The sequence below is a fragment of the Oncorhynchus mykiss genome, chromosome 27, assembly GCF_057628025.1.
Source record: "Oncorhynchus mykiss isolate SJ-2025 chromosome 27, ASM5762802v1, whole genome shotgun sequence".
NCBI lineage: Eukaryota > Metazoa > Chordata > Actinopteri > Salmoniformes > Salmonidae > Oncorhynchus > Oncorhynchus mykiss.
This window is the reverse complement of record NC_143048.1, coordinates 37,332,421-37,352,918: the sequence shown is the minus strand read 5'-3', so window position 1 is coordinate 37,352,918 and position 20,498 is coordinate 37,332,421. Positions and strand designations below refer to the sequence as shown.

General features: G+C 42.5%; 1 protein-coding gene across 1 annotated transcript in view; it reads left to right on the top strand.

The window, feature by feature from the left end:
- Positions 1–20,498, top strand: part of grm5b (glutamate metabotropic receptor 5b) — a 134,347-nt gene that overhangs the window by 17,862 nt on the left and 95,987 nt on the right. The window contains exons 5-6 of the mRNA XM_090223949.1: positions 11,079–11,153; positions 11,402–11,576. Of these exons, the coding sequence (XP_090080075.1) occupies positions 11,079–11,153; positions 11,402–11,576 (250 nt within the window). The remainder of the gene's footprint in view (positions 1–11,078; positions 11,154–11,401; positions 11,577–20,498) is intronic.

Sequence of the window (20,498 nt, the reverse complement as noted above, 5' to 3'; positions counted from 1 at the left end):
TTGGAGTGTGTGGGAGAGAGAGATAGAAAGAGTGTGTGTGGATGTGTGTGAGAGGTAGTGAAGAGGTCGTTCACTGAGATTAATGGGATGTGCCTCGGTTGTTGCCATGGTAAACAGGGTCAAAAGTGTCTGGTTGGAATTTGTGTGTGTGTGTGTGTTTGTGTGTGTAATACATTGATGTTGTAGGAGAGACATATCCTCACCAGACACTAACTTGTGTGTATGTGCTTGCTGGTATTGAGTGTGTTAGAGAGTATTGGCCTATATTGCCACCTTTGAAGTGTACACTGAGTTGTTGTGTTTAACTGTCTCTGAAACATGATTGACTGTCACTCTGACTGTTACACTGACTGTCATTCACTCTATCCTAGGCATTTATATGTACCCTAGGTATTTCTATGTACCCTAGGCATTTCTATTTACCCTAGGCATTTATATGTACCCTAGGTATTTCTATGTACCCTAGGCATTTCTATGTACCCTAGGCATTTCTATGTACCCTATGCATTTCTATATACCCTAGGCATTTCTATTTGCCCTAGGTATTTATATGTACCCTATGCATTTATATGTACCCTAGGCATGTATATGCACCCTATGTATTTATATGTACCCTAGGTATTTCAATATACCCTTGGTATTTCTATGTACCCTATACATTTATATGTACCCAAGGAATTTATATGTACCCTGGGTATTTCAATGTACCCTAGGTATTTCAATGTACCCTTGGTATTTCTATGTACCCTAGACATTTATATGTACCCTAGGAATTTATATGTACCCTGGGTATTTCTATGTACCCTAGACATTTCTATGTACCCTAGGACTTTCTATGTACCCTGGGCATTTATATGTACCCTGGGTATTTATATGTACCCTAGGTATTTCTATGTACCCTAGGTATTTCAATGTACCCTTGGTATTTCTATGTACCCTAGACATTTCTATGTACCCTAGGAATTTATATGTGCCCTGGGTATTTCAATGTACCCTAGGTATTTCAATGTACCCTTGGTATTTCTATGTACCCTAGACATTTCTATGTACCCTAGGAATTTATATGTGCCCTGGGTATTTCAATGTACCCTAGGTATTTCAATGTACCCTTGGTATTTCTATGTACCCTAGACATTTCTATGTACCCTAGGAATTTCTATGTACCCTGAGTATTTCTATGTACCCTTGGTATTTCAATGTACCCTAGGAATTCCTAAGCAGCACAGGATTAAAGTGAAAGAGGAGGATAGAGGTAATGACAGGGAGAGAGATGGAGAGATGAGAGACCATTTCACTCAGAGTTAATTGATGTCTAGTCCGGTCAGAGTGGTTGTGTCATTACAGTGATACACAATGGTTCTTATTACTGAGCCCTAAAACACTGTCTGTCTCTAGCTTCCACATAGCAGGAGTTAGAGTTACTGAGCCCTAACACACTGTCTGTGTCTAGCTTCCACATAGCAGGAGTTAGAGTTACTGAGCCCTAACACACTGTCTGTGTCTAGCTTCCACAAAGCAGGAGTTAGAGTTACTGAGCCCTAACACACTGTCTGTCTCTAGCTTCCACATAGCAGGAGTTAGAGTTACTGAGCCCTAAAACACTGTCTGTCTCTAGCTTCCACATAGCAGGAGTTAGAGTTACTGAGCCCTAACACACTGTCTGTGTCTAGCTTCCACATAGCAGGAGTTAGAGTTACTGAGCCCTAACACACTGTCTGTGTCTAGCTTCCACAAAGCAGGAGTTAGAGTTACTGAGCCCTAACACACTGTCTGTCTCTAGCTTCCACATAGCAGGAGTTAGAGTTACTGAGCCCTAAAACACTGTCTGTCTCTAGCTTCCACATAGCAGGAGTTAGAGTTACTGAGCCCTAACACACTGTCTGTGTCTAGCTTCCACATAGCAGGAGTTAGAGTTACTGAGCCCTAACACACTGTCTGTCTCTAGCTTCCACAGTCCTAACACACTGTCAAGTTCATAGAACATAAGATATGAATGTTCTAGACTTCAATTTTCAATTCAATTCAATTCAAATGTATTTATATAGCCCTTCGTACATCAGCTGATATCTCAAAGTGCTGTGCAGAAACCCAGCCTAAAACTCCAAACAGCAAGCAATGCAGGTGTAGAAGCACGGTGGCTAGGAAAAACTCCCTAGGAAGAAACCTAGAGAGGAACCAGGCTATGTGGGGTGGCCAGTCTTCTTCTGGCTGTGCCAGGTGGAGATAATAACAGAACATGGCCAAGATGTTCAAATGTTCATAAATGACCAGCATGGTCCAATAATAATAAGGCAGAACAGTTGAAACTGGAGCAGCAGCACGACCAGGTGGACTGGGGACAGCAAGGAGTCATCATGTCAGGTAATCCTGAGGCATGGTCCTAGGGCTCAGGTCCTCCGAGAGAGAGAAAGAAAGAGAGAAAGAGAGAATTAGAGAGAGCAGACTTAAATTCACACAGGACACCGAATAGGACAGGAGAAGTACTCCAGATATAACAAACTGAACCTAGCCCCCGACACATAAACTACTGCAGCATAAATACTGGAGGCTGAGACAGGAGGGGTCAGGAGACACTGTGGCCCCATCCGAGGACACCCCCGGACAGGGCCAAACAGGAAGGATATAACCCTACCCACTTTGCCAAATCACAGCCCCCACACCACTAGAGGGATATCTTCAACCACCAACTTACCATCCTGAGACAAGGCCGAGTATAGCCCACAAAGATCTCCGCCACGGCACAACCCAAGGGGGGGCGCCAACCCAGACAGGAAGATCACATCAGTGACTCAACCCACTCAAGTGACGCACCCCTCCTAGGGACGGTATGAAAGAGCCCCAGTAAGCCAGTGACTCAGCCCCTGTAATAGGGTTAGAGGCAGAGAATCCCAGTGGAAAGAGGGGAACCGGCCAGGCAAAGACAGCAAGGGCGGTTCGTTGCTCCAGAGCCTTTCCGTTCACCTTCACACTCCTGGGCCAGACTACACTCAATCATATGACCCACTGAAGAGATGAGTCTTCAGTAAAGACTTAAAGGTTGAGACCGAGTTTGCGTCTCTTACATGGGTAGGCAGACCATTCCATAAAAATGGAGCTCTATAGGAGAAAGCCCTGCCTCCAGCTGTTTGCTTAGAAATTATAGGGACAATTAGGAGGCCTGCGTCTTGTGACCGTAGCGTACGTGTAGGTATGTACGGCAGGACATAGCACTGGAGTAATATGATCAAATTTTTTGGTTCTAGTCAGGATTCTAGCAGCCGTATTTAGCACTAACTGAAGTTTATTTAGTGCTTTATCCGGGTAGCCGGAAAGTAGAGCATTGCAGTAGTCTAACCTAGAAGTGACAAAAGCATGGATTAATTTTTCTGCATCATTTTTGGACAGAAAGTTTCTGATTTTTGCAATGTTACGTAGATGGAAAAAAGCTGTCCTTGAAATGGTCTTGATATGTTCTTCAAAAGAGAGATCATGGTCCAGAGTAATGCCGAGGTCCTTCACAGTTTTATTTGAGATGACTGTACAACCATTAAGATTAATTGTCAGATTCAACAGAATATCTCTTTGTTTCTTGGGACCTAGAACAAGCATCTCTGTTTTGTCCGAGTTTAAAAGTAGAACGTTTGCAGCCATCCACTTCCTTATGTCTGAAACACATGCTTCTAGCGAGGGCAATTTTGGGGCTTCACCATGTTTCATTGAAATGTACAGCTGTGTGTCATCCGCATAGCAGTGAAAGTTAACATTATGTTTTCAAATGACATCCCCAAGAGGTCAAATATATAGTGAAAACAATAGTGGTCCTAAAACGGAACCTTGAGGAACACCGAAATTTACAGTTGATTTGTCAGAGGACAAACCATTCACAGAGACCTGCTTCATGGGAACGTTGCAGGAACCATTCTGTGTAATAGTTGTCAGGACATCTCAGGACATCTCCTGATGGTCCCCCCACCAAAAAAAGTTATCCCCCAAAAACTATTTCATTACACGTCAGGTCTTGTTCATTTTGCCAAGTCAATCAAGGCCCTCATTGGTGAACCACTGATCCATTCATAGCTCTTTGTCTGTTGCCAAGGATACTCACACAATCTCTCGGCTTTTAACATAGTGTTTTCAATTTACATATTTGCATGTTAATTGATACGGTAATTATGTCCTCACTTGAGGATTAGAACCTCTTGGTTCACGGTACTCATCTTCCAGCTGAGATTAGAACCTCTTGGTTCACGGTACTCCCATCTTCCTGCTGAGATTAGAACCTCTTGGTTCACGGTACTCCCATCTTCCAGCTGAGATTAGAACCTCTTGGTTCACGGCACTCCCATCTTCCTGCTGAGATTAGAACCTCGTGTCTCATGGTACTCCCATTTTCCTGCTTCACAACCATGTCTGTGTCAGGTATCGATTCATTTCACTATTTTCATCATTGATTTGATTGGTTTATTCCAGTAATTTAAGGGCTTTCTGTCTAGTTGTCTAATGTTGGTGGGGCATGTTAACCTATTTTAATGTTACTCCTGAATCACTATGATCAATAAAATAGTTTGTCTTGAGTGTATTTTTAACAGAGCTGAGATTTACTTCAAAGTACATTCACCCTATTGTTTAATCAAATTGTTTAATTTACAAAAGTGCCTAGGGAGGAGGGGTTAGGACTTCTTCTGGACAGGGCTTAACTATACTGGCCCAAAAAGCACATGTCCTAGATGATTGGGGCATTGGTTAGGGAGTTTGACATTGGTGCTTGTGGCCTGGGTTCCAGACTCTGTCCTCTAGGGGAGCCAGTCACCCTGCTCTCACCTTCTTATATATACAGTATGTTAATGTGCTTATTTGGCAATAGTTACAACAAACTTATCTGATCTAATTAAAATGAGCTTATCAATTTGTTTGTTCTACATTGTATATGTGGTATAGAGTTCTCTTTGAGATGCTCAGCTATTTAGATTTAATGTGGTCTGAATTCATGCTCATCTTTCAATGACCAGGTTTCCATCCAACGTTTTTATGGCAGAGTAAAGTATATGTTGGATAAAAGATGTAATGAAATGAAATATTTGTCGCTAAACATTCCAAATATTGACCAAACAAAATACGCTAGACAAGGTGGGATCTTTTTGTGTCAAATATTGATATAACCATCATGTCGAAAGTAAACTTGGAGTCACGCAATGATATGTTGTGTGGTCCTCCCACTACGACTCGGGAAACCATGCAGTTTATTAGGCTACAGATGAAATAACTTATGATGAACTTCACAGGGAGGTGAAAGTTCTGATGAACTTCACAAGGGGGTGAAAGTTCTGATGAACTTCACAGGGAGGTGAAAGTTCTGATGAACTTCACAAGGGGGTGAAAGTTCTGATGAACTTCACAGGGAGGTGAAAGTTCTGATGAACTTCACAAGGAGGTGAACGTTCTGATGAACTTCACAGGGGGGTGAAAGTTCTGATGAACTTCACAGGGAGGAGAACGTTCTGATGAACTTCACAGGGAGGTGAAAGTTCTGATGAACTTCACAGGGAGGTGAAAGTGCAGTGATCTTGATGCTCCTTTCTAATAAATATCCAGGGATCTGATTCTGGTGACATGATGATCGACACTTGACTGCCTTTTTGACAAATACAAATAATCTCGCTCATATCCTTAATAATCTCAGCATGTAGACCAACCTACCGACACAGCCTACCCACACTGTATCTGCAAGCTGTTGGCTATAGCGCACGTGCCAAGACCAGAGTAGACACATTGGCTATTTAACACAACAGTTTTTGTGAGAAAGCTATCGGTAGAGTTGAAAATGTAATGTAAACACATACACCCACTGATTTTTATCAGCAACAAATCCATTTGGTGGAAACACACCACTGGTGGGAAAATGCGCATATTTTCATTATGCAGATTTTCTAATATTCACATGAAAATCTGTTGCCAATTGGATGGAAGCAAATTTAATTAGAGCAGACAGATGACATTAAAATATTTTGCTAAGAATGTTAGAGTAGGGAGATTCACATAGCGGGTCTAAAACGCAGGCCAACAACACCAATGACGAACACCCTAGCCACTGTCCCAATAAGGGATATATCTAGGTCATGTGCTTATTGGGCCAGTATAGTTAGGCCTTGTCCAGAAGAAGCCCTAACCCCTCCTTCCTAGGCAGTAGTGTAGATCAGAAACAACTTGATAGGTGGATGGCTGTAAGCAATGGGGTATATTCATATCTCAGCTCTGTTAAAAATACACGCAAGACAAAGTTGTATTGATCATGGTGATTCAGGAGGATCATTTTAACAGGTTAACAAGGCCCACCAACAAAAGACAATGATAGTGAAATCGCTTAAATAGCTGAAATAAGTCAATCACATCACAAATGATAGTAGTCAGAATAACTGATACATGACACAGCCATTGTGACGTGGAAGGAAGATTGGTGTATCGTGTCCCAAGAGGTTGGTAGTTCAAATCCCAGCTGAGGACTGCTGAATAATAATTACTTGAGAAATCAACATTCAAAATGTAATCATGTGTGTCAAATATGTAAGTTGAAAAAACGGTATATTAAAAGCAATGTGTGTGAGTATCCTTGACAATGAGCTATGGATGGATCAGTGGTTCACCAATCAGGGCCTTAATTGGCTTGGCAACAGTAACAAGTCGTTAATAAAACCCTAATTGAATATTCTTGCAACGTTCTCATGAAACGTGTCTAGAACAATAATATTGTATATTCTGAGAACATGGTGACCACGTTCTGTGTATGTTTGGTGAGACGTGGAAGGAATATTGTCCCAACCGTCAGGAAACTGGATACACGGAATGTTCCTGCAACGTTCTCATAAAACGTGTCTAGAACAATAATATTGTGTAGTCTTTGAACGTGGTCACTACGTTCTGAATATGTTCTGTTTGACGTTAAGGGAATGATCTAACTCTAACATCAAAGCATGCTAAAAACAGTATCATAAGGTTTTTACTAACATAGATAGAATGTTTCCCTAACTAACGGAAAACTAGACACAAACAGTAGGGGAACATCATAAAAACATTCTCTCTCCCCACTTTTTTGTTGGGGGGTGGCGGGGGTGGGAGGGCGGGGTTGTATTTATTGAAATAGGACAGTGAAGCCGAGACAGGAGAGATTGTGAGTCAGAAGGATATGGGTCAGATTGGGACCCCATGGCGACTGTGGTGTACATGTGTGCTGAGGTCTGTGGGACGAACCACTGGACCACACAGGTGGACAGGTGGACGTTATTTATTGTTAGGCAACTAAAGCATGTTATACCTCACCCATGACTTCAAATGAATACTACAGATGATGGGGAGGAGAGACCAGAGAGGACGTACGAGAGGAAGAAAAGATACATGGAGAGAGATCTGAGTCTGAGCTGCACTTAAATAAACTTCTAGACGTTAGAAGATAAGAGGTGAAGGGGGCAGGTGTTTCTGGTGTGAGCCAGAGTCCTGGTGAGAATTGGTTTGTCCTGAGCAGATAATTGCCATTGTGATGGGAACTGCCGTGACAGCTGAGGCTGAATGGAGAGCACATTATGTGTTGTTGGCTGCTGTTCTGATCTGCTCACTTCTGTGTCTCGAAAGATATTATATTTTGTATAGAGATATATTTTTCTCCACTCTCTATTTTCCTCTATCCCACCAGGAAGCCGGCTCTCCATCAGTCTCCCACTGTGTGTGTTTGTGTGTAGCTGTGTGTGCTTCACAAATTATTCCCCGTTTGACTGAGTGAAGGTGGTTACGTGGTTGTTAAGGGATGGAGTGTGTGTGTGTGTGTGTGTGTGTGTGTGTGTGTGTGTGTGTGTGTGTGTGTGTGTGTGTGTGTGTGTGTGTGTGTGTGTGTGTGTGTGTGTGGTTGGTGTGTGTGTTTAACCACATGAAAAAATATAATAGTATACTATGGTATGAATACTGTAGTATTACCATGTTTATATACTATTATATTCACTGTAGTGTTTTTGATTACTGTAGTATACTGTAGTATTTACGGTAGTGTTTTTGCTAACATGACTGTAGTATACTGTACTATTTACTGTAGTGTTTTTGCTAACATGACTGTAGTATACTGTAGTATTTACTGTAGTGTTTTTGCTAACATGACTGTAGTATACTGTAGTATTTATGGTAGTGTTTTTTTCAGACATTACTGTAATATTTACTGTAGAGTTTTTGTTTTATTATCTTTGACATAGAAGTGGGGCTTTCTCCTTGAGGAAATGTATTAGAGAACTACTAAATAGACTAGTGGTTAGAGCGTTGGACTTGTAACCGAAAAGGTTGCTGGATCGAATCCCTGAATTGACGAGGTAAATATCTGTCATTCTGCCCCTGAACAAGGCAGTTAACCCACTGTTTCCTGGGTGCTGAACACCTCTCTGATTCAGAGGGGTTGGGTTAAATGCAGAAGACACATTTCAGTTGTACAACTGACTAGGTATCACTCATTTTCCCTAAAAGACTAAATTTTCCATAACCCGCAATGAAGTAGAACTGGAGTCTGAACAGAGAGTTCAGAGCTTCTACTCTTTTCTTTACCCTGTAGGGAACACAACATATACTCTATACTTGGCATGTAGGTTTTTCACTCATTGGTGGGGGGAGGATAGTGGGTGGGATATATGCAAATGAATACTGTAGTATTACCATATTGCTTGTCAAGTTGTCTAGGTGTTATAATTATTTCAGCTCTGCCCAAACTTGAAAACGGCTTGCTCAACACGTGAAGGATGGAAAGGGACTACTCCATTCATTTTTTGTGTTTTATTATGGTTTTGATGCCATTTGTTGAATATGTTGAAACAGTTGATTTGTTGAATAGAGTAGTTGAATGACTAAGGAATATGGAATAGGAATAGGTTGATAACCAGTTGCGTCTTTAGGGTTGAACAATGAGCTGTTTGTATGTTGAGGACCCAAGCAAAGCTAAACCCAAACATTTTATACCCATGCTTATCTGCCAGGTGCGCATGTAAAAGTAGTCCCTCCAGAAATCCTGGCTCAATTTTTTAGTTCCACCTGTGTTTTTGGGTTATCTGCCCTCTTGGAGGCCTGGAGTTCTTTAAAGGAAGAGCTGCCATTGTGCTCATGTTTTGAGTGTTCTGTTTTTTTGACCCAACATTGCTATATTACTACTGATTGTTGCAGACACTGTAGTGTTTTGCGGACATTACTGTAGTATTTATTAGTGTTTTCTTTGCAACAATACTGTTGTATTTAATATAGTATTCTACAAAATGCTATAGTAAGTACTCGACACGATTGAGGGATAGTACAGTGTGTAGTATAGTATTCTACAGTAAACTACAACATTATATAGTAAGTACTATAGTAAGTGTTCATGTCGAGATGTGTGTTCTGTGACTGGTGTTGAGTTGATGTGAGGGGCTAAAGACTCGGATCTCCTCTCACTGGCAGCCTCTGTTCTCTGTCACAGGAATGTTCCCATAGCCAGGCCCTATGTATGTGCATTTGTGTTTTTTAAGTGTCTGTGGGCATGGCCATACATGTGTTCATTAGTAAGGAGGTGGGCTGTCTGTACCATCTGTCTCCTACTTCTCTCACCGAGACACTAATTACAGGACTTTACACATTGCTCTGCTACCCAAGACACACACCCACCCCGGAGGAGCTATAGGAGAACAGGCTCATTGTAATGACTGGAATGGAATCAATGGAACGGAGTCAAACATGTTTTGTTTTTTTTAATTAGGTGATTAGGTGGCCATGATAGTATGAGGGCCAGATTAGGAATTTAGCCAGGACACCAGGGTTAACACCATTACTCGTATGATAAGTGCCATGGGATCTTTAGTCACCACAGAGAGTCAGGACACCTGTTTAACGTCCCATCCGAAAGACGACACCCTACACAGGGCAATGTCCCCAATCACTGCCCTGGGGCATTGGGATATGTTTTTAGACCAGAGGAAAGAGTGCCTCCTACTCTATGTGTGTGTGAGTAAATTAAGTGTGTGTGTGCGTGTGTGTGTGTGTTGGAGTGTCAGTGTACACTCTCAAAAAAAAAGTTGCTAGAACCTAAAAGGGTTATTTGTCTGTCCACATAGGAGAACCCTTTGAAGAACCATTTTTGGTCCCAAAAGAGTTCTACCTGGAGCCAAAAAGGGTTCTCCTATGTGGACAGCCAAAGAACCCCTTTGGAACACGTGTTCTAAGTGTGTAGAGTCCTGTGAGTGTGCATAGAGAATAACTAAATATTCAAAGGGCCCACTCAGACAGTCCGTGTAGACATTTTATTAGCTGTTTAGTGGTCTTATGGCTTGGGGATAGAAGCTGTTCAGGAGCCTGTTGGTGTCAGACTTGATGCACCAGTCCCGCTTGCTGTGCGGAAGCAGTGAGAACAGTTTATGGTTTGGTTGGCTGGAGTCCTTAACGATTTTCCGGGCCTTCCTTTCTCACCGCCTGATACAGAGGTTCAGGATGGCAGGGAGCTCAGCCTCAGTCATCTGCTGGGTTGTTTGATGAGTTTGGTACCATTCCATTCCAGCTATTACAATGACTTGTCCACCTATAGCTCCTATCACCAGCCTCCTTTGACCTCACCAGCCTCCTCTACATGGGCCCTGCTCCTGCTAACTACACCCATACAGACCTGATACTATTACATTGTAAATTCTCTGTGTAATCATTTGATGGTTGGAGCCCACTGGGACTTGTGAGGGGGATCAGAGCTGGGAGATGAATGATCTTGTGAAAAACTGGTACTAAAAGAAATGTAGATAATGAATAAAGAGGGAGAAGAAGAGAGGGAGAAACAACAGGGATAGAGGGAGAAAGAAAGGGAAATCCTATCAAACATTCTGCCAGCATGCACTCCCCTTCATTAGCATAAATTCCAGGTCATCCACTTTCTCTTCTGTTGAATGTGTGTTAAACAGAACAGACTCTATAAAATTCTCTCTCTCTCTCTCTCTCTCTCTCTCTCTCATATATTAATTTAGAACCGATACTGTTAGTCTTGTTTAGCATTCTATACATTACAGACATCCTCTCTTTCTCCTCCTCTCTTCTTGTCGCTCACCGTCCTCTCTACGGTCTCCTAGGTAACTACGGGGAGAGTGGGATGGAGGCCTTCAAGGATATGGCTGCCAAGGAGGGCATCTGCATCGCCCACTCTGGTAAGATCCTACTGGGGATGTCATTAACCAGGAAGTACATCTAGTCTGAGTGCCACATGGGACTACCTCAGGGCAAATGACACCCTATTTTTCATGTAGTGCACTGCCATGTGCAAAAGTAGTGCACTATGTGGTGAATAGGATATTAGGTAAGTTTCCCTTGGGGAAATTACATGAAGTGAAACAGGGACAATTAAATGACTCCTTAATCACTTACCTCATCTCCTGGTGTGTGTGTCCTATGGTAGGTAAGATCTGGAGCAACGCGGGGGAGAAGAGTTTTGATAGGCTGCTGGAGCGTCTCAGAACCCACCTGCCCAAGGCCAGGGTGGTAGCCTGCTTCTGTGAGGGCATGACAGTCAGGAACATCCTCATGGCCATGAGACGGCAGGGACTGGTGGGGGAGCTCCTACTGGTCGGCAGGTCAGTGGACACTGGACATGCAGAGACACACACACACATTCTGACAGACACTGTACACAAACACACAGTATGTGGACACTTGCTCGTCGAACATCTCAATCCAAAATCATGGGTATTAATATGGAGTTGGTCCCCCCTTTGCTGCTATAACAGCCTCCAGTCTTCTGTGAAGGCTTTCCAGTACTTTGCTGCGGGACTTGGTTCTATTCAGCCACAAGAGCATTAGGGACCTCGCTTTGTGCACAGGGGCATTGTCATGCTGAAACAGGAAAGGGCCTTCCCCAAACTGTTACCACAAAGTTGGAAGCACAGAATTGTCTAGGATGTCATTTCCCTTCACTGGAACCAAGGGGCCATGAAAAACAGCCACAGACCATTATTCCTCCTCCATCAAACTTTACAGTTGACACTATGCATTGGGGCAGGTAGCGTTCTCCTGACATCCGCCAAACCCAGATTCATCCGTAGGACTGCCAGATGGTGATTCGTGATTCATCACTCTAGAGAACGTGTTTCCACTCCTCCAGAGTCCAATGGTGGCGAGCTTTACACCACTCCAGCCGGAGCTTGGCATTGAGCATGGCGATCTTAGGCTTGTATGCGGCTGCCCGGCCATGGAAACCCATTTCATGACGCTCCCGAGTAACATTTATTGTGCTGACGGTGCTTCCAGAGGCAGTTTGGAACTTGGTAGTAAGTGTTGCCATCGAGAACAGACAATTGTTATGTGCTACGCTGTTCAGCACTCGGTGGTCCCATTCTGTGAACTTGTGTGACCTACCACTTCGCGGAGGAGCCGTTGTCGATCCTAGACGTTTCCACTTCACAATAACAGCACTTACCGTGCTAGCAGGGCAGAAATTTGACGAACTGACTTGTTGGAAAGGTGGCATCCTATGACTGTGCCAGGTTGAAGTTACTGAGCTCTTCAGTAAGGCCATTGTACTGCCAATGTTTGTCTATGGAGATTGCATGGATGTGCACTCAATTTTATACAGCTGTCAGCAATGGTGTAGCTGAAGTAGCCAAATCCACTAATTTGAAAGGGTGTCCACATACCTTTGTATATAAAGTGTATATGTGTGTGTTTGTGTGTGGTGTGAGGGGATGAGTGAGGGAATTGAATTAGATAGGAGGGTAGGATAATACATATGTGGGGGATGAAGAGAGAGAGAGAGAGAATAGAAAGGAGAAAGAGAGAGAGAGAGGGGGGGAGGGGATAGAGAGAAAGAGAGAGAGAGAGAGAGAGAGAGAGAGAGGGAGGGAGGAAGGAAGGAGGAGAGCGAGCAAGCGAGCGAGAGAGGGAGGAGCTGAACTGTTGTACGAGGGCATGCCTAGGTCCTCCAAGGATTTACAAATAGGATCTAAAGACTTACCATACGCTCTCAACCCCCACTCTCTCTCAACCCCCACACTCTCTCAACCCCCACACTCTCTCAACCCCCACACTCTCTCAACCCCCTCTCTCTCGCTCTGTCTCTATGTATCTTCTCCCTCCCTCCCTCTCTCTCCCCCGCTGTCCCCACTCTCCTCTCCTTTCCCCTCCATGTATGTCTCTTCTCTCTACCCCTCTGTCCCCCCTCTCTCTCTCTGTCTCTATGTATCTCTCTAACACATTCAGTCTGTCTTCCTCTCTGCTCCTAGCAGTTCTGCTTTGTTATACACCCTCCCTTGTGCCCCCCCTCGCTCCCTTTTAAGAGTTCTGAGGTGTTTCTGCTCGAGGTGCAGACCCCACACCATCTCACAATGCACTTGGGGACAACTGCTTACACTACACTCCGTTGTGTGTATGTGTGTACATGCCAAGCTCACTCTGGCCTCTTGAGCCTCTGTTGCCATGCCAACCTTTTAATTAACATAGTCATAAACATTTTAGCACCTACACTGTTAGCACCATGGAGAATAGAGACAGGCTCATGTCCTGTTATCCTATGTAATGTTAAATTCATTCCATTGAATTTCTATTCAATTCTATTTATCCCTTCAGTAACGTTACCTGAATAGCAGCGTGATCATGCTCATTATCCTCATCGCTACCATGCTCTTCATTCACTAAGTTACTGGGAGACCGGTATGTACACACATCAGGAGGATAATCAATCACATTACACGTCAAACAGTTTTTACCAATCCATTTGTCACTAAGTGCAGAATAGCAACCCAGCTCTGAACCTCCTAACAGGGAATAGATGGGATCACTCCTTCACTCTCTGAAGGACCTCAACCTGCCAGCATTATTACCACCTGCACCCTGCACCTGCCAGGCATCTATAGTGACTCAGACACACCACACACACACCAACCCACCCTTGCATTCCCCTGTGAGTGTGTTTGGAGTTTGTTAGTATTGATTCTTTCTCTCTCCCAGCGTCCCTAGTGGTGCCAGCCAGTTTCAAACCCAGTAATGAACAGTGCTGTTGAGATAAAGGTATAAACACCACGTGTAACCACACACACTTTCACAATAGCCTACAGTGCCCTCCACTAATATTGGCACCCTTGGTAAATATGAGGGTTGTGAAAAAAAAATCTGTATTCTTTATCCTCTTGGCCTTTCATTCAAAATATTCACAACAATCTAACCTTTAATTAAAGTAAAATAATTGAAAAATAATTATGAATCTGATCATAATTATTGGCACCTCTTCATTCAATACTTTGTGCAACCTCCCTTTGTCAAGATAACAGCTCTGAGGGATCTGAGACCATTCCTCCATACAGAATCTCTCCAGATCCATCAGATTTTGATGTCCACGCTTGTGGACTCCTCTTCAGCTCATCCCACAGGTTTTCTATGGGATTTAGGTCAGGGGACTGGGATGGCCACGGTAAAACCTTGATTCTGTGTTCAGTGAACCATTTTTCTATTGATTTTGAGGTGTGCTTTGGATCATTGTCCTGCTGGAAGATCCAACCACGGCCCAGTTTAAGCTTCCTAGCAGAGGCAGTTAGGTTTTGATTTAATATCGCTGGTACTTGGAGTCCATGACACCATGTAATCTAACAAGTTGTCCAGGGCCTTTGGAAGATAAACAGCCCCACAACATCAAAGATCCACCACCAGACTTCACAGTGGGGATGAGGTACTTTCTGTATGGATATCTTTCTGTCTACGCCAAACACCTCTGGTGTTTGTTTCCAAAAAGCTATATTTTGATCTCATCTGACCATAGAACCCGGTTCCATTGAAAGTTCCAGTAACGTTTGGCAAACTGTAGGCACTTGTGTTTGTTGTTTGATGACAGCAAAGGATTGCTATGGCAACCCTCCCAACTAACTTGTGGTTATGTAGGTGGCGTCTGATCGTAGTTTTGGAGACATTCTGACCCCAAGACTCAACTAACGTTCTCTAGCTGTGATCCTTGGAGGTTTTTGGGGGCCAATCGAACCATCCTTCTCACTGTGCGTGGGGTCAACATAGACACATGTCCTCTTCCAGGCCGATTGTCAAAATCTCCAGTTACTTTATTCTTCTTAAATATTGCCCTGATTTTTTATTATAGCAATTTCCTGATTTGTGCAGCTCAACAACCTTTAGTCTCACATCAGTGCTGTATTCTCTGGTCTTTCCCATAGTGATGGATGACTATGGAAACTTGGTCTGTACGTCACCTCGTATTTATACCCCAGGGAAACAGGAAGTCGCGACTTACCACTTAAGTGTTCCTAATCACTCAAGTAAACTAAAATATGAATGGGAATATACACTACCGTTCAAAAGTTTGGAGTCACTTAGAAATATCATTGTTTTCAAAAGAAAAGCAATTATTTTGTCCATTACAATAATATCAAATTGATCAGAAATACAGTGTAGACATTGTTAATGTTGTAAATAACTATTGTAGGTTGAAATGGCTGATTTTTTAATTGAATATCTACATAGGCATACAGAGGCCCATTATCAGAATTCATCAATCTTGTGTTCCAATGGCACGTTGTGTTAGCTAATCCAAGTTTATAATTTTAAAAGGCTAATTGATCATTAAAAAACCCTTTTGCAATTATGTTAGCACAGCTGAAAACTGTTGTCCTGATTAAAGAAACAATAAAACTGTCCTTCTTCAGAAACTCATGTCTATTTTTGTTCTGAGAAATTACGGCTATTCCATGTGAGAAATTGCCAAGAAACTGAAGATCTCGTACAACGCTGTGTACTACTCCCTTCACAGAACAACGCAAACTGGCTCTAACCAGAATAGAAAGAGGAGTGGGAGGCCCCGGTGCACAACTGAGCATGAGGACAAGTACATTTGAGTGTCTAGTTTGAGAAACAGACGCCTCACAAGGCGACTCCGGGATGCTGGCCTTCTAGGCAGAGTTCCTCTGTCCAGTCTCAACGTCAACAGTGAAGAGGCGACTCTGGGACACTGGCCTTCTAGGCAGAGTTCCTCTGTCCAGTCTCAACGTCAACAGTGAAGAGGCGACTCGGGACGCTGGCCTTCTAGGCAGAGTTCCTCTGTCCAGTCTCAACGTCAACAGTGAAGAGGCGACTCCGGGATGCTGGCCTTCTAGGCAGAGTTCCTCTGTCCAGTCTCAACGTCAACAGTAAAGAGGCGACTCCGGGATGCTGGCCTTCTAGGCAGAGTGCCTCTGTCCAGTCTCAACGTCAACAGTGAAGAGGCGACTCCGGGATGCTGGCCTTCTAGGCAGAGTGCCTCTGTCCAGTCTCAAAGTCAACAGTGAAGAGGCGACTCTGGGATGCTGGCCTTCTAGGCAGAGTTCAAAAGAAAAAGCCATATCTCAGACTGGCCATTTAAAATAAAAGATTAAGGTGGGCAAATGAACACAGACACTGGACAGAGGAACTCTGCCTTGAAGGCCAGCATCCCGGAGTCGCCTCTTCACTGTTGACGTTGAGACTGGTGTTTTTTCTTTAAAAAACAAGGACATTTCCAAGTGACCCCAAACTTTTGAACAGTAGTGTACTTCAGTTAGATTTTTCTCAGAATAATTTATAGGGTTGCCAAAAATTGTGGCACACATGTTTCAGAGATAAATATTTATTTCACATATATTTTTTTCAATAATTTTAATTCAATTAAAGTTTTGATTTTTGTGAATATTTTGAAATACCAAGAGGATAAACAGCAAAGATACATTACATTTGCACCCCAGGTAAGGAAATCAATGTGTTTGTAGCTATTCCAAGTTGGCGGACTGAACACAGCGATGCAGATTACCTCAAGATAAAAATATAACATTAAATATCTGTAAGTTAGACTGTATATCAGCACTTCATATACTTCTGGGTAATAACATTCAATCTGGATAACAACACAAAACAAATCATAAGGAATGAGAAATGAAGACACATTTACGAAAACAAGCAAAACTCAAGCACAATGGAGAGTAAACAATTCTTTCTTACAGCGCCTCAAATCCATCTCGATGCTGTCAATAAAATTAAACTCAAACGTGTTCACCCTTTTGGACAAAGAGGACAGAGATGTGAGCGCCCAATCGTTGCCAAATTTGCTTTCTTTAAGGATAAAGTAATGGTTAAAAGCCTGGGTAAAAGACTTGCTGGCACGAAAATAGGCATGAATGATCAGTTCCCGAGGGAAATTGCAGAACGGTGCAAAGTTCTGTACCCAATAAAAAAATGTAAAAAGGTCAAATCTTTGTAAATTATATCATAAATAGGACTGGTGGATTTATGTCACACATACAGCTAACAAAAATATATGGACATTTCTGCTCTACTCAAAATTACAACCAACTAATTGCAGCAGTACCGCAAAACTGGAAGAGGAAAGTGGAAGGGGGAAAAAGTAGAGAACTTAACCATAATAACTTAGCCATAATTAACTTAGCCATAATTGGTTAAAGAAAATTTGAATAGATAAAAAAGTATACCAGTTTAATTTAAGGACCAAAAAATGGACAGCTGTGCCATATAGATTGCAAAATAGTTAGGAAGAGATTTTTAACATACCCTTTCCATGGCTCTGATATGCAAAACAATGCTGGATTTAAAACTTTAGAATATTTCTATTTAAATTATTATACAAAATTCTTGCAACCAATACAATGTTATATATATGGGGGATACAACCTTCTGGGAAGAGACAGAATCATTAGATCATTTGTTTTGGTACTGTCCATATGTAGCTTGTTTTTTGGTCACAGGTCTAGGAATGGCTGAAGAATTGCAACATTTACCTGGAGCTAACTCTGCAGATTGCACTACTGAGTGATCTGAAAAGTCCTAGTTAATCGATCAATAATATAATAATGCTTTTAGCAAAAAATATATTTTTAATTTACAATCTGTAGAAATTATGAGAATAGAAAGTTTAGAACTTTGGTGAAACATCACAGCAGAGTTAAAATATATGGCAAATAGAAATCAACATGGATGGTGTTCAGAGATAGATGGGAGGAGTTGCATGGAGATGAAGGTTGGGACTGGATGGTGTTCAGAGATAGATGGGAGGAGTTGAATGGAGCTGAAGGTTGGGACTGGATGGTGTTCAGAGATAGATGGGAGGAGTTGAATGGAGCTGAAGGTTGGGACTGGATGGTGTTCAGAGATAGATGGGAGGAGTTGAATGGAGCTGAAGGTTGGGACTGGATGGTGTTCAGAGATAGATGGGAGGAGTTGAAAGGAGCTGATGGTTGGGACTGGATGGTGTTCAGAGATAGATGGGAGGAGTTGAATGGAGCTGATGGTTGGGACTGGATGGTGTTCAGAGATAGATGGGAGGAGTTGAATGGAGCTGATGGTTGGGACTGGATGGTGTTCAGAGATAGATGGGAGGAGTTGAATGGAGCTGAAGGTTGGGACTGGATGTTGTTCAGAGATAAATGGGAGGAGTTGAATGGAGCTGATGGTTGGGACTGGATGGTGTTCAGAGATACAGTGCCTTGCGAAAGTATTCGGCCCCCTTGAACTTTGCGACCTTTTGCCACATTTCAGGCTTCAAACATAAAGATATAAAACTGTATTTTTTTGTGAAGAATCAACAACAAGTGGGACACAATCATGAAGTGGAACGACATTTATTGGATATTTCAAACTTTTTTAACAAATCAAAAACTGAAAAATTGGGCGTGCAAAATTATTCAGCCCCTTTACTTTCAGTGCAGCAAACTCTCTCCAGAAGTTCAGTGTTGTTCAATGTTGACCTAAATGACTAATGATGATAAATACAATCCACCTGTGTGTAATCAAGTCTCCGTATAAATGCACCTGCACTGTGATAGTCTCAGAGGTCCGTTAAAAGCGCAGAGAGCATCATGAAGAACAAGGAACACACCAGGCAGGTCCGAGATACTGTTGTGAATAAGTTTAAAGCCGGATTTGGATACAAAAATATTTCCCAAGCTTTAAACATCCCAAGGAGCACTGTGCAAGCGATAATATTGAAATGGAAGGAGTATCAGACCACTGCAAATCTACCAAGACCTGGCCGTCCCTCTAAACTTTCAGCTCATACAAGGAGAAGACTGATCAGAGATGCAGCCAAGAGGCCCATGATCACTCTGGATGAACTGCAGAGATCTACAGCTGAGGTGGGAGACTCTGTCCATAGGACAACAATCAGTCGTATATTGCACAAATCTGGCCTTTATGGAAGAGTGGCAAGAAGGAAGCCATTTCTTAAAGATATCCATAAAAAGTGTTGTTTAAAGTTTGCCACAAGCCACCTGGGAGACACACCAAACATGTGGAAGAAGGTGCTCTGGTCAGATGAAACCAAAATTTAACTTTTTGGCAACAATGCAAAACGTTATGTTTGGCGTAAAAGCACACCATCCCCACTGTCAAACATGGTGGTGGCAGCATCATGGTTTGGGCCTGCTTTTCTTCAGCAGGGACAGGGAAGATGGTTAAAATTGATGGGAAGATGGATGGAGCCAAATACAGGACCATTCTGGAAGAAAACCTGATGGAGTCTGCAAAAGACCTGAGACTGGGACGGAGATTTGTCTTCCAACAAGACAATGATCCAAAACATAAAGCAAAATCTACAATGGAATGGTTCAAAAATAAACATATCCAGGTGTTAGAATGGCCAAGTCAAAGTCCAGACCTGAATCCAATCGAGAATCTGTGGAAAGAACTGAACTGCTGTTCACAAATGCTCTCCATCCAACCTCACTGAGCTCAAGCTGTTTTGCAAGGAGGAAAGGGAAAACATTTCAGTCTCTCGATGTGCAAAACTGATAGAGACATACACACCCCAAGCGACTTACAGCTGTAATCGCAGCAAAAGGTGGCGCTACAAAGTATTAACTTAAGGGGGCTGAATAATTTTGCACGCCCAATTTTTCAGTTTTTGATTTGTTAAAAAAGTTTGAAATATCCAATAAATGTCGTTCCACTTCATGATTGTGTCCCACTTGTTGTTGATTCTTCACAAAAAAATACAGTTTTATATCTTTATGTTTGAAGCCTGAAATGTGGCAAAAGGTCGCAAAGTTCAAGGGGGCCGAATACTTTCGCAAGGCACTGTAGATGGGAGGAGTTGAATGGAGCTGAAGGTTGGGACTGGATGGTGTTCAGAGATAGATGGGAGGAGTTGAATTGAGCTGAAGGTTGGGACTGGATGGTGTTCAGAGATAGATGGGAGGGGTTGAATGGAGTTGAAGATTGGCAATAATAACAACTAATAACAACAAGATAACTAATGTGAAATATAGTGTCCATAAAACGTATATAGGTTCAGAACCTTTGTGAAGGAAGTAGATGGGAGAGGTTGAGGTTAGTGGAAGGACAGGAGTGAAAACAAACAAATGATAACTATTGTTAAAAGAGACTGTCCGTAAAATGTATAGAGTATGTATAAGCTGGAAGAAGAAGTGTTGTTGTTCACTAGTTTACTCCAATTATGGGAGGTAAGGTTAGAAAGTAATAAAGTAAAATATATTTAGAAAAAAGTGTGTAAATGTACAGTACCAGTCAAAAGTTTGGACACA